The following is a 13,141-nucleotide window of genomic DNA, read 5'->3' on the forward strand; positions in this document are numbered from 1 at the left end:
TGGTATTTTGATTTATTTTTTTGGATTTTCGGATACGAATTTTCAAAAAAAAATGGATATTCGGTTCGTTAGCTGGGCTACTGTGAGGTACGCAGGGTCCGGCCCAAATGGGGTGGGCAAAGGGGCTGGGGCCACGGCCCAGAGGACTATGACTTTTTAAAAAAATTTACATAAGGAATGGGCCCAAAAGTTTTAGTAAAAGGGCCCAAAATTTTCTAAAACTATTAATTTTATTTTAAAAGGCCCATATAATATTAAAAGGTTTTAAAACATAGTATAATTTTTTCTTAAGAAGGCTTAAAATTTAACTTCAAATTTAAAAAAATCTCAAAACCAGAATAATGTTGAGCCGGGGGACCAGAATAATGTTGAGCCGGGGCTGGAGGTACGTAAATACTTTTTCCTACAAAATTTGATACTGGAAAAAGGTTAAAACGTTAACGCAGTTTAATGCACACCCCAAGATATTATATATGGTTTCGGATCGATGATCGTAATATTTTTTGGTACTACTAATTATATATGTTATCTTGACTATTAATAAAACTCTATTTTTATTCGTCAAGATCATCGAACCCGGTAATAGATATTACAGTAAGAATTTTTAAAGGTTTAGCAATATCGAGGTTTTAGTAACAAGTTCTTATAAAATAACAATAACAATAGTCTATGTATGGAGAAGGAAGTGTCGTCCGTCCGAGGAAAAAGTGTAATCTATAGTGAATTTAATAGGGTCGGAGAGAATTGTCTATAGTATAATCGTCATTGTAACCGTTCTCATAATTTACTACCATTAATAATTAAGAGTTTATTAATGGTAGTCAACGATGTTTGCAATCTGTGTTTGGTGAGTATGGAAATGGTGGTTTGGTAATGTCTTTGGTTCTACTAGTAAATGTCAAGATAGGAGGCTTTGGTAAAGAACCTAACGCGGAAAGTTTACTTGGCACACACTACTATGGGAACAAGGCATAATAATACTCCGAGGGAAGAGCGGTTGATTAAGTGGCTCTTTCCAAATTAAGGGTGGGTGAAATTGAAAACACATGGAGCTTCTCGAGGCAATCTCGGGTTAGCTACTGCTAGAGGCATACTACAAGATGAAGAACTGGTGTGGAGTTATGAGGTATTTATTATGGTTTATATATTGTTTGGGAGCGTCGAGTTACACAGTTGAAATGGAGGTAAATGGTGGTTGTGTTTTTTATGACAGGAATCAGTGAATCTCATCCACTGTCCTTTATAGTACGAATATGCTATGATTTTTTATCAAAAAATTGGTTAGTCGTATTTCGCATTGTATGGAAAAGCTAATCGTTAAGCAAATGGATTAGCGAGTTCATCGTGTCTGGGGTTCCATATGTTTCACTGCTAGACATTGTAGATATGTTCGTTTGTACTTATTTTTTCTCGCTTAATAATATTTTATGGGGATTTGTCTACCCTTTTTCGCATTTTCCATCAAAAAAAACAAGAAAAGAAAGCAATAATAATAATATTAATAAAAGTTGCAAAGTCGTACCAACTGGGAACTACTGATAAAGATAGAAAAGTATATGAACGAGTTCATACTTCATACAAATCATTCGCCGCTGATCTTGAAAAGACCGGTAGTGTTCAGTAAACTGGGTAGCCGAAGTAATCATCTTCATCCGAATCAGTATCAGTATCAGTATCGTAATAAACGATAACAAATCGGTAATCAGCAGTTGAGTCATTAGGGCCTCTCAACACTTTGATTTCCGAACATCGGTTTTTTAGATCCTGGACATTGAAACACCGGCGTATGTCAAGGTGTTCCAAGTGAGGACAGTTGTCAAGAATGGCGTATAAGCCGATGTCTGAAAGTCCGTTCCCAAGAAGCTGGAGGTGGCTTAGTTCGGGCATGCTCTCGGAAATTGCTAGGGCATCGTCGTCATCACTCTTGGAGCGGTAGTAAGGGCACCAGTAACCCGAGCAGTTCAGCTTCAGTGACTTTAGCCGTGGGCAAGAATGGCCTATAGCTTTAAAATCCAGGTCTGACCACATGTTTGAGACCTCGAGCTCTTCAAGCAGTCGAAGTTTTCCAACTGCATTCACAAGTCCCTCGTTCGACATTCCATTGCACATCGCAAGTCCAAAGCTTCTCAGATTACTTGATCTGCAAGTACATATTGCTTTTAAAGTTTAATCATAAACTAAAGCAGCACAACCTAGAACAGTTTATTATGGTTTGTATATTTTAGTAGTTATAATTTTTGAAACTGTTTTTGAATCATATAAAAGAAGGAAAATTAAATATATCCTATCTCTCATAATGAATTTGCTATTTTCTTATATCTTAAAACACAACTTTACATATTATATTTTTGTAGGGTACAATATTTGTTATTATGTAGTATGTAGTTTATGATTAAAAAAAAAAAATCCAATGTTAAGTTTTTTAAGTGGTAAAAATTGGAAAATTTAAAATATATTTGGGAAATGACATATTTAGAAATTGATGAACCAAAAATAGCATTTTGAACAGTAATCCCTACATTCTCCTACAATTCATCTCTTCACAAAAATAACTTAATCGATTTCTAACATTTATGATTTATCAATATAGAGATCAATGTTTCTCCAAACAGAATATATTACCTCCAAGGATGGTTATTTGTTCTCCTAATTAATCATTGCAAAGGATGCATATATTTTACGAGAATTATGAGAGTGTGAAACGAAACAGTACTACTCGACAATGTGAGAACAAAGAAGTAGTCCTACCGTTACTTGTAAGTTGTAAAACCCATGTATGCATGTTAACGTGAAAGGCATAGAAGATCTAATATAAGGAAAGAAACAAGATAGAGAGAAAAGAGAACCTGTCGGCAATGTAGTTGAGGAGTTCATCATTGCCAAAGTTCCCAATCCTGATTTCGACCAAACCGCCTTTGCTGCGATCAACGGCGTTACGACACATCTTCTCGAGTTTGAGATCACAGAATCCTAGACTTCCAACGTTTTGCATGTCGACTTTGCGCCACATATAAGGGTCTTTAGTGACGCTTCTCCACGGTTTGCAAACAATCTGAGCGTTTTCAAGTATCTCAACCACGTCAAGCCTGAGCAGAATCGAAGAGATTAACTCCGGTGGAAGCTCTGCCCAGTTTATGTCTTTCTTTTTGACCTTCAAGAAGGAAGAAGCCATTTCTGAAAAGATAGAGAGAATCTCAACTTCAAAGAAGGATACGTTAATGAAGTTGGTTTTTGGACCTTTCGACTCCTTAATTCCCACATTTAAAGATAGACGAACAGTTGTTATTTTATTATATATTTATTATGATTATGTTTTCGATAACAATTTCGGACCTTTCTGCTTCCACTTTTATAATATGGTCTACGAAATAAAAGTTGCACTCTTCAATTCGAAAACTGATTTTGAGAAAATGTGCCTCTAACGCTAATGATTGTAGTTAATAAAGTCTCCAAAGGTAAAGAAAAATTAATAGGAGCTTTTCTCCCATACAAAACGATGTAATATATTATATATATATGAACATGGAATAAATCATGTGCAACAGAGCACACCAGTATATCGATTTTTGCAATTTACTTTTGAAAATACAAAAAAAAAAAAAAAAAAAAAATCATAAAAAGTCGAAAAATTATAGGCAAAAAAGATGCCTTATATGAATCGTCTAAATGTTTTTACTGTCACATAACTTAGTTAAAAAAACACTAATGGTAGATATAGGCCATCATTTTAAGGGTACTTTAGGGCTACTAGCCTACTAGCTCATTCATTTGAGTTGACAAATTGAAACTTCCTTTAATTTACAAGGAAATTATTCAAGAAAACTGCAATATTCTTGTGACAGACTCAAAAAAAAAAAAAAAAATGAAAACCAAGGAAAGATGAAACATATTGAGTTTTTTTTTAGTTAAGTTCAAACAGCGCTTTGAGATTATAAGGTCCAGTGATATTTATCGGTCCACTCCAAATCAGCTCTGCGATTTGTTGATTAGCTTTTTCCGTCAAATGAAAAGCATCAAAGAACAAATACTCTGTAACATTTTCACATAAGTCATAACTTTGCGACGGTATCCCTCGGCCTCCACAGGTACTGGTTCCCCTGAACGGTCCGCTTCCGCAACATGCCTTCTTCCCCTCCTTGAACCCTTCAAAACACTCCAAAAGCTTATACTAAAGAATCTATAACATATATATCGCGACCATTAAGCAAGTTGTGTTACCGTATTTTGAAGGATTATTTATCCTTTCGGATAAGGAAGTGTGATAGTCGTGAAGTGCGTATTTGAATCCAGATAGTTCATGCTTTAGCCACCTCAAACTATTCAGAAGCTTCTTGTTGTGCATATCGATCAGCTTAGTAACCGGCTGAAAACAAGATCCTATCTTCGTTTGGTCTAAAATCAATGAGGCTGGTGCACAATCGTATGGTCCTGTGTTCAAGATTCCAAACTTCCTTCCTCCAAGATTATACACTTCCTAAGAACATAACACCATCTCTCATTTTTTTTCAGTCCAAAATAGAAACCTAACAAATTAAAACAGTTTTTCTTAAATTTACCTTGAAAACGTCTGTCATGTTACCAACAACATAATCAACGTATTTCTCGTCGGAAATGGATTGAAGTACGGAAGAGTTTATACTAAATGGATATTGAATATCGTTGAGACCAATATGAAACAAGTAGACAGCTCTTGAGATAACCCTCTTCCCCTCAGCATCTCCTAACTTAGACCTCAACATTGTTTCAACCTTCTTGAAGTTGTTTAATTGTGTTCTCAAACTTATCACCTTGAGTTGGAGAAAATATATTTTGAAAAGACAAGACAAACAATAGTTACCACCGATTCGACGAAAGAAAAACAAATGTAAAGGTAATAACTAATGAATATACCAATCCGGAAAAGGTTTCGACCAACGCTCCGGCGCCACCTGAAGCAAAATTTACCCCATAGGTAAATTGGTTGTTACCGTTGTATGGTTGTAAATTTGGCGGGATCAACGGTAACCATGCGTATTCAGCTGCCACGTTACCTATAAGTGAAAAATGTTCTGATAGATAAAGTAACGCATAAAAAGTAGTATTGGTACCGATGAAATCAGGAATCAAACGTCCATCGGAGACTCTTCCAGTAGGGTATTTGAAAGTTGTTTGGCCATAGGGCCAGTAATTTGACCGGACACTAGAGCGAGTATCGATGTAGTTGTTGTTTCCAGCATCGAACACCGAATCTCCAAACACGAACAAAGCCGATTGCTTTGTTACCAACTTCTTGTTGTTGTTGTCTATGCAGTTGATGGAGCTGATTGATATGATTATAGTGTAAGCAAAGAAGATGTTCGAAACTATTTGAGAGCTTTCCATTTCTATTGTTTAATGATTGTGTTCTCTAATCTAATGTAGCTTTGAATTATATATAATTCCCGAAACGTTTTTGTTTCAACAGTTTTTTCTTATACTAAAATTGATGTTAAGTAGTACTATTCTTGTCCGTCAGGTTTTTATTTTATATTTTTCTAAAGCATAATTTTCAATGCACGAATTTGAAACGAAATCTAGATTTGACGTCTTGTTGATAAAAATTAAAAAGTATGAAATTTGACAAAGACGGCTTTAATATTTTTTTGTTATCTTATATTCCATCTGATGATCTAGAAGAAAACAATCCAAACAAAAGTTATCCCAAATTGTTGCGGATTTGATGATATGCACAAAACCACTTGTAGGCAAGTGATTTGTGTAAGTGTCACATTTTTGACTGAAACAATAAAATACGTAGTAACGTATAGAACTTGAAATGCATCTTCTTAAGTCACTTTAGAGCGAAATAAATATGTAGCAAGTATATAGACTTCACTTGAGATAAGTGTGTGCTGAAAAGTAAAAAGTCCTTAAATCTTTACTAATTTATTAGGTCTGGAAAATATTATCTTGGTCACCGTAATTGAATCTTCTTCGCTACCGAGTTGGAACATGTATTTGAGACATCAAGAGACGTTAGATGATGAGGCTATCTTCGTTAAGCCTTTTAACAAAATAAAAATTAAAAAAAAAAAAGCATATCTTCGTTTGATTACAAATCATATCTCGACAAGTCTGAAAAATAGAGTAACTTCAACTAAATTATGTTTTGGTTGTAATTAAAATAAGCTAGATTGGTTTGTATTTAGTTGAAACACTCTAAAAATGAATTTTCAGATTCAGGTCTCTTGGATTCTGATGTGATTTAATATTTGAGATAATATTTTTCAGGAGATTGAAAACTTAGAGCTGTGTTTGATGAATGATATAGCATTTGCTACAATTATTCACGTATTTCAACTCTTCTACTTGTAGCCATAGCACTTACAAAAGGGTCCTGATCCATAACCTCAATGATCACGACTCGGCCAATAGATAACCACGCCTAAGGAGATATACACAACGAGAAAGGCAAAAGCTTCTCTTACTACCACTCATGATGTCACCCTGGAATCTTTTTGGAACGGTGAAGTGGATAGCTGTGAGTATGATTCGAGTTTCTATCAAAAAACCATGGCTTCGATTGTGGTGGTGGTGGAAGAGAGGCTCTAGGGTTGAAGAATCAGAGAACAGATTAAGCGGGGTAGGAGACAAAGACGGTGAGATTAACCGAATCGAAACAAACCTCTAAAACCAAACTGTCCAGTGGGGTCTTCAGTTGAGAACAAGTACTCTTGAGTCTATGTCCAAGACTAATGATTTCAGAAACTTTCAAACATTTCCATAGCTGAAGAAAAAGAAGATAAGTTAGATCGATATAGTTGCGGTAACCTTGAATCATGCAGACCAAGTAAACAGAGAAGTGGATCAAGATCAACACAGATGCAGCGCATCAAAGTCATGAAACTACTACTACTACTACCTAACATGAGCACATCGCATATGAACTATACAGGCCTTTGGTCCTTGATTTCCACCACAAACAAGTGCAAAGCCCGAAACACGGAAAAGAGATTTAACCTTTGGAAAAAGCTACTACAGAGTCAATATATAAATTAACACCAACAACCAATCTTTATTACCAATCTACCTAAGTCAGTCCTGGTTACTTGGTTTATATCAGTAGAAAATAGGATACCAACTGTTCACTGGTCCAACAGTTTCTGCGAGAGTGACCAAATTGCTAAATCCATACTATGAAGGAAACTATCAAACTAGACCTTTAGAAAGAAACAGCAACTGGTAATATCATCTTTACAGTCATCTACTTTTAAGCAATTCTTTAACAAAAGCAAAATCCAAAAGCAAAAAAACACATACCAATAACGATCTGTAAAGCAGTTGTAGAAAATAGAAAACAGAAACTTAAAGAAGCAATTGATTGAAGAATTAAGAATAAAGAAAGTTTACAGACCAAAAAAAGCAAATCCCACTTCAAGAATACAATACCTTTCTTTTGTAGTCTTCACAAAGCTTAGCATCTAAACCAATCCCTCTCCTTAGTCACCAAGAAACCCATAACTCTACATAAAACACTAACAAGCTCCTCCATTCTCAGTTTTATCTTCCATTTTCACCTGCACCAAAAAGAAAACAAGAACTTGAAATACACAAAAACACATTTCAGATCACAGATTTTCTTGAGATATGAGTGCAGACTGGGGACCTGTGATTGTAGCAGTGGCTCTGTTCATCCTACTCTCACCAGGATTGCTCTTTCAGTTACCGGCAAGGACAAGAGTGATGGAGTTTGGGAACATGAGCACAAGCGGGATTTCGATTTTGGTCCACGCCATTATATACTTCTGTATACTCACTATCTTGGTCATTGCCATACAAATTCACATCCATTTCTGATCTTATAGTGTAACAAAAGGCAGCTTCTTTGGTTTCAAAACTTCGCCTTTATCCATTTTTTTTTCCTTTTCTTTTTGTTGCTAATCTCTGATTCTTGGCTCATAGGGTCTCAAACAGGGGTGGTTAAAAAAGGTTGTATACAAATAAGTAATCCGTGATTTTGTTCTCCACAATTCAATTTCTAAAAACTCTCTACAACAATATCTCTCTGATCTCTCATGGCTTCAAAATGTAAGAATGCAATATAAAGCATCTTACTTTGCTACAAATTTCCTTTATTTCGCTAATCTCTCATTCTTTGCTAATATGGTTTAAAAGTAAGTATTGCATAGACAAATAAAAATCTGCAATTTTGTATTCCACAATTTCAATTTATCAACTCTGAATAGCTCAAGAAAAGATCGAAACAAAGATCAAATTTTTCCTTAATAAGTTAATAACAGCAATACAAGCTTAATGGATTAATACATTTGAGTTCTACAGAACAGAGTATAAAGTATACAAAACCCCTTAAAACAGAGTTCCAGATCTCAGAAGATTCCTCCAGATTCAGCAAAAAGGGTTTACCTTTATTGTCTGCCGGAAATACCCAATTAGAAAGAAAAAGCCCATAGATTTTAGCCGGTAGTGATGTGGAGATTGACAGCGAGGATCAAGATCGTGTAAGCAGCGAAGAAGATGAGTGAGTGAACGGCGATGGCTTTACCGTTGGTTTTCATGCCGCCGAATTGGAGGGTATGGTGATGTCCGGGCAACGAGAAGACGAGACCTGGAGAAAGGAGCACGAATAGTATTACTCCGACTACAACTGGAGCCCAATCCGCCATTGCCGTGCAAAAGCAGAGATGCCTTTGTTTTTCTTTCTTTTCGATAAAGCGGTGGTGAGAGAGAGAGAGAAAAAACGGAAACAGAGTCAAAAAGACAGAGTTGAAACGACGAAGACAAGCTGATGACGTGTATATTCTTTTATTTTTATTTTAAATTTTAAAATATTACTTACAAAAAGATCATATCGTCTTGAGGAATAAAATTTCATATTTTTCACAACACCACATTCTTATGTTTTTTTTTTCTCAAAAATATCACTAATACTTTATTCTTCCAAAAATATGATAAAATTTTTATTCATTTTTTTCAAAAATATTACAAACTCTTAACACTAAATTGATTTGCAAGGTTTTTAATATTTTCAAATATTAAAAAGATTGCTTTAAAAAAAATTAACAATTTAAAATAATTTTGACAGCAAAATTTTATAGAAATTTAATCAAAGATTAGACTGCCACTAGGGAAACATATATGCCAGTGTAAACGCGTACTCTAATCTCATGCACTAAACAACAACACTTACTAATTTTTTGAAAAGTTTCTTTAATTAATTACTTTTGCATATAATAAGATCACCTTTTTATTTTTAAAAATGTTTAAAATATACGTTCAAGAGGATGATTAGGTATATCCGTATATAATTTCACATGTTTCTTCGTAGGCTAAGAATTATTGTAAATTGAAATACACCAAAAAGATATTTGATAATTACCAAATTAAAAAGAATATTTATGTCAAATCGAAAAAGGAGACAAATATTGTTCTCTTTTTTACGGAATATGTATATTGATCGCTTAGCAAGTGCTTGGACCACGTTACATTTTAATCCAATTTAGTCTTCACTTTAATTGTAACTCAAGTCAAATAATATATTTCACTAATCAAGATTACATTCAAAAATCATAAAATAACATATTTGATAACTCATCCAAACATATTTTGAAAACTGGCGTGTTCATTTATTGATGTGTTCGGAAAGACATGTGAGATGTCGCTATATTCATGTGAATCATATCGGATTTGAATGTGACCTAGAACAGTTCCTCTACTATTCTATCCTAACTTGCAAGACGTTATTGCATCCAAGACGTTATTGCATCATTATTAAAGATTTTGTCTTGTCTTTATACATTTTCTAAATGTTCACAACTTTGTTTCTTTCTTTTGCTAAATGTAGATCTTCAGCTTAGATAGTACTCCATGTAAATTATGTAGTAAGAATCGTATCTTCAACCGTGAAAACGTTACCACAGGAATTGGTTTCAAACGCTCAAACCGCTGCAACCGCGCAAAACGCCCATTATACTATATTTTTTTTGACCATTTTGATCTGCTTAAAGCTATAATCGTTTGAACTGCGCACTTTACATAGACAATTACGAGTAAATTAAGACACCTCAGCTAAAGCCAAATTCCACAATCTCTCTTTCTTCCCCTTTAAGTCTAAAGAAGTAGACTTTATCATATTCTCATTCTCTTTTGTCCATACCATCTCTTTGCTTTCTATACCCCCCATCCAAACCTAATTTCCCACTCTCTTCATCCTTTCCTTCTCCATTTCTCTTTCTTTTCTTTTGTTCTTATTCTTAATCTTGTTCTTGTGTTCTTGTTCTTGTTCTTGTTCTGGTTCTTGTTCTTGTCGGTGTAAGAAGATATGCATGATTGGGCAGCACCGTTGATAGCTTCGGCTCTGTTTGCGTTTCTGCAGCCAGGATTGATACTACAGTTTCCGGGGAAAGAATCTCCGGTGGGTTTCATGAACATGAAGACCACGATTGCTTCTATTTTCGTGCACACTGTTCTCTACGGTCTTTTCCTCATCCTCTTTCTCGTCGTTCTCAACGTCCATGTCTACGCATAGCTCATTTATATCACACTCATGTATGTGCCTCTGTTTTTTGCCAGAGGGTTTAGTAGTGAGGCTTTGTTTTAGGAATTGTCTTTGTTCTTCTTCTTAGTTACTCCTATAAAATCAATATTTCTCTTTAATATCCCACTTTTTTCTCTAGAGTTATTCCTTCAATATATAGCCGTCTTACTTTCATGTGTGTGTATGTAACTTTACCATCGAAATAGGTTTCATTATAATTTACGAACCTGCAAGAAAACAGATCAAAACTATATTTGTGAGAAAACTCTTGAGGAAATTGACTTCAAGCTGGGAGATACGGGCTAAAGGTAACACATAGGATTAATGGTAAACTTTAGAGAAATCTAATGGAATAAAGATGAATAAAAGTGATAAAATGAAATAAAGAATACAATAATTTCATTCCACTAGTTCCTTTGCAATCATAATTTTTTTAAATGTACTTCTACTATATTACATTAGGAACAAAAAAAAAACTGAAAAGAAAATCCTATTTAGTTGGACTAAAACCCATTAGTTTTGGTCTAAGACCCATCAATTATTTATTGTCTTCTTAGACAATGTTGTGATGCTGTGGTATAGACTCTACAGAGTAAGTTGTAAACCTTAGGATAGTGACTATTTTGATTTAGAATTAGGATAGGATAGTGAGTCATTTTGGTTTCATTATTTGAATCATTATTAATCAACAATAAATGTTATCTACCTTACTCTTATCTTCTTCTTCTTTTTTTTTTAAGGTTTTGGTGGCTGATCAGTGATTCAGTATTGTTACTTGGAAGACATTACTAAAAAGAACCTGAAACTTTTAACACCTCTTTCGGTTGGCTAACAAACAATAATAACCCATTTGAATACCACTCGTGATTCAGTTGGGTAAAATCCGCAGGCTTGGACTCAACTTGACAAAAGAGAGGCTTTAGATTAGACACATACAACAACTCTTTAAACTCTGAAACCAAGCTTCTTGTGAGTTAGCAAAAGGAATATTTTCATGAACTAAACAAAAAGAGACAAAGGAAATCTTCACATTCGTTTTCTAACACTCCGGATTGGCTTCAGCATCCTCGATTGATGCAGATGCAAGAACAAGTTCAGGTGTAGGGATTGTGTAAGTGTAGTTCTCGCGTCTTGCCTTCTTCTTCTCCCTTTGCAATCTGAAATTCTCTCTCTTTCTTGCTCTGTAGCTGTTGGGATTCTCTGGCACGATTTCTCTTGGGTACACACTTATCTGAAAAACCAAGTCTCATTTCCTTTAGAATCCAAGAAGAATTGAGATAGCTTATAAAGCTTAATCGGTATGATCATTACTGATTTACCTTCTTCCTGTCAGGACCAAACTTCTCGAACTTCACTAAGCCATCGATTAGAGAGAAGATGGTATGATCTTTACCAATCCCAACGTTTTTACCAGCATGAAACTGCATAAACCATCATTCATGAATCAATCTTCTCAACCAATATAGACACAAACATAACCTAGAACTAACAGAAAATGGAATCTGAAACAAGAGCTCAAGAGCTTCTAAGTTTGACAATTTAGTGAGTTTAGGACATCATCTATGAATCATTCTTCTCAAACAAAAAAAGCATTATCGTAAACAATAGCACAACCTAGAAATATCAGAGAACTGAATCTGTAATGAGCCAAAATAGTTTCATCCAAAACACAAGCAAAAAAACAGGAATACTAGAGATTAGAATCTGAAACAAGAACTCCAAAGCATCTAAATTTAACAATTTTGTGTGTTTAAAGCATCATTCATGAATCAATCTTCTCATACAAAATAGTTTCATCCTAGACACATACATAACCTAGAACTAACAAAGAATGGAATCTCAAATAAGAGCTCAAGAGCTTCTAATTTCTAATTTCAACTTTTTTTTTTTGTGATTTTAGAACATCATTTACAAAAGCACAGCCTAGGAATGTAAGAGAACTAAATCTGAAATAAGAGCTATACAGAGAGTTCTAAATTCACCACTTTCGTGTTCTCATGAATCACAAAAAAATCTTCTCAAACAAAACAGTTTCATACTAAAACACAAGCACAATCCCCAATTCTGAAACTTTTGAGAATTGAAAATTAAACGAGAGCTCAAGAAGCCAAACCCATCAAAACCTTTACCAAATTCCCAGAACTGAGCTTAAAACTTTTACATACACAGATAAAAATCAGAAACTGTGTATGAAAGAAATGCTTCTAAACATTCAGCAATTTCGTGTTACCTTGGTGCCACGTTGACGAACAATGATGGCGCCAGGTTTAGCGACTTGGTCACCATAGATTTTGACACCAAGTCTTTGACCAGGAGAATCACGACCGTTCTTAGTACTACCAGCTCCTTTCTTATGCGCAGACTCAATCGTCAATGGAATCGGAGCTTGGAGGTTTTGCATAGGGAGAGTCACAGTGAAGGTGGTCTTAGGGCATAAATTCAAATCGCCTCTGAGAAACGTCGAGGTTGAAGAGAGAGATAAGCCTTTAAAAGCACCAATCAGATTCAAACTCATCGATGTTGCCATCGCCATTGCTAATACAATTAGCTAAAAATCAAAACCAGAGAACTCTGTGAGGTTTCTGAAATTAGGGTTTTTTGTGAGAGGTTGAAGAAGAAGAAGAAGAG

General features: G+C 34.9%; 5 protein-coding genes and 1 long non-coding RNA gene across 6 annotated transcripts; 3 read left to right on the forward strand and 3 right to left on the reverse strand.

The window, feature by feature from the left end:
• Positions 1–259: 259 nt before the first annotated feature.
• On the forward strand, positions 260–1,442 carry LOC111829338. The gene is made up of 2 exons (XR_002832827.1): positions 260–1,126; positions 1,214–1,442. It is a non-coding gene; the product is annotated as an uncharacterized LOC111829338 (long non-coding RNA).
• Positions 1,443–1,617: 175 nt separating this feature from the next.
• On the reverse strand, positions 1,618–6,887 carry LOC17879404 (putative F-box/LRR-repeat protein 23). Its single transcript, XM_006285493.2, has 3 exons — positions 6,728–6,887; positions 2,847–3,138; positions 1,618–2,140 (listed from the first exon to the last, which is right to left on the reverse strand). The coding sequence occupies exons 1-3, from the start codon at positions 6,885–6,887 to the stop codon at positions 1,618–1,620; spliced, it is 975 nt and encodes a 324-aa protein (XP_006285555.2).
• On the reverse strand, positions 3,728–5,365 carry LOC17878751 (GDSL esterase/lipase 1). Its single transcript, XM_006285975.2, has 5 exons — positions 5,088–5,365; positions 4,891–5,018; positions 4,557–4,787; positions 4,219–4,474; positions 3,728–4,143 (listed from the first exon to the last, which is right to left on the reverse strand). Exons 1-5 carry the CDS (start codon positions 5,359–5,361, stop codon positions 3,902–3,904), a joined length of 1,131 nt encoding a protein of 376 aa, XP_006286037.1. The 5' UTR covers positions 5,362–5,365; the 3' UTR covers positions 3,728–3,901.
• Positions 6,888–7,410: 523 nt separating the features above from the next.
• LOC17877810 lies at positions 7,411–8,411 on the forward strand. The gene has a single exon (XM_023779643.1). It carries the CDS (start codon positions 7,606–7,608, stop codon positions 7,813–7,815), a length of 210 nt encoding a protein of 69 aa, XP_023635411.1. The 5' UTR covers positions 7,411–7,605; the 3' UTR covers positions 7,816–8,411.
• Positions 8,412–10,025: 1,614 nt separating this feature from the next.
• On the forward strand, positions 10,026–10,682 carry LOC17881037. Its single transcript, XM_006284823.2, has one exon. It carries the CDS (start codon positions 10,298–10,300, stop codon positions 10,502–10,504), a length of 207 nt encoding a protein of 68 aa, XP_006284885.1. The 5' UTR covers positions 10,026–10,297; the 3' UTR covers positions 10,505–10,682.
• A 703-nt stretch (positions 10,683–11,385) lies between these two features.
• Positions 11,386–13,136, reverse strand: LOC17881039 (50S ribosomal protein L27, chloroplastic). The gene is made up of 3 exons (XM_006284496.2): positions 12,744–13,136; positions 11,833–11,934; positions 11,386–11,744 (listed from the first exon to the last, which is right to left on the reverse strand). Exons 1-3 carry the CDS (start codon positions 13,044–13,046, stop codon positions 11,553–11,555), a joined length of 597 nt encoding a protein of 198 aa, XP_006284558.1. The 5' UTR covers positions 13,047–13,136; the 3' UTR covers positions 11,386–11,552.
• Between the last annotated feature and the right edge of the window lie 5 nt (positions 13,137–13,141).

The sequence above is a fragment of the Capsella rubella genome, unplaced genomic scaffold (genome assembly GCF_000375325.1).
Source record: "Capsella rubella cultivar Monte Gargano unplaced genomic scaffold, Caprub1_0 scaffold_7, whole genome shotgun sequence".
Lineage (NCBI taxonomy): Eukaryota > Viridiplantae > Streptophyta > Magnoliopsida > Brassicales > Brassicaceae > Capsella > Capsella rubella.

Excerpts from the sequence above, each read along its gene's own strand:
- LOC17878751 (XM_006285975.2), bottom strand. The coding sequence starts at position 5,361 with ATGGAAAGCTCTCAAATAGTTTCGAACATCTTCTTTGCTTACACTATA. Across the intron at positions 4,475-4,556 it reads ACATGACAGACGTTTTCAAG|GAAGTGTATAATCTTGGAGG; the intron begins GTAAATTTAAGA and ends TTATGTTCTTAG. Across the intron at positions 4,144-4,218 it reads AAATAATCCTTCAAAATACG|GGTTCAAGGAGGGGAAGAAG; the intron begins GTAACACAACTT and ends AGTGTTTTGAAG.
- LOC17879404 (XM_006285493.2), bottom strand. The coding sequence starts at position 6,887 with ATGTTAGGTAGTAGTAGTAGTAGTTTCATGACTTTGATGCGCTGCATC. Across the intron at positions 3,139-6,727 it reads AGCTATGGAAATGTTTGAAA|ACATAAACTGGGCAGAGCTT; the intron begins GTTTCTGAAATC and ends TCAAAAAGAAAG. Across the intron at positions 2,141-2,846 it reads CTCAACTACATTGCCGACAG|ATCAAGTAATCTGAGAAGCT; the intron begins GTTCTCTTTTCT and ends ATGTACTTGCAG.
- LOC17877810 (XM_023779643.1), top strand. The coding sequence starts at position 7,606 with ATGAGTGCAGACTGGGGACCTGTGATTGTAGCAGTGGCTCTGTTCATC.
- LOC17881037 (XM_006284823.2), top strand. The coding sequence starts at position 10,298 with ATGCATGATTGGGCAGCACCGTTGATAGCTTCGGCTCTGTTTGCGTTT.
- LOC17881039 (XM_006284496.2), bottom strand. The coding sequence starts at position 13,046 with ATGGCGATGGCAACATCGATGAGTTTGAATCTGATTGGTGCTTTTAAA. Across the intron at positions 11,935-12,743 it reads TTCGTCAACGTGGCACCAAG|TTTCATGCTGGTAAAAACGT; the intron begins GTAACACGAAAT and ends TGGTTTATGCAG. Across the intron at positions 11,745-11,832 it reads TTGGTCCTGACAGGAAGAAG|ATAAGTGTGTACCCAAGAGA; the intron begins GTAAATCAGTAA and ends TTGGTTTTTCAG.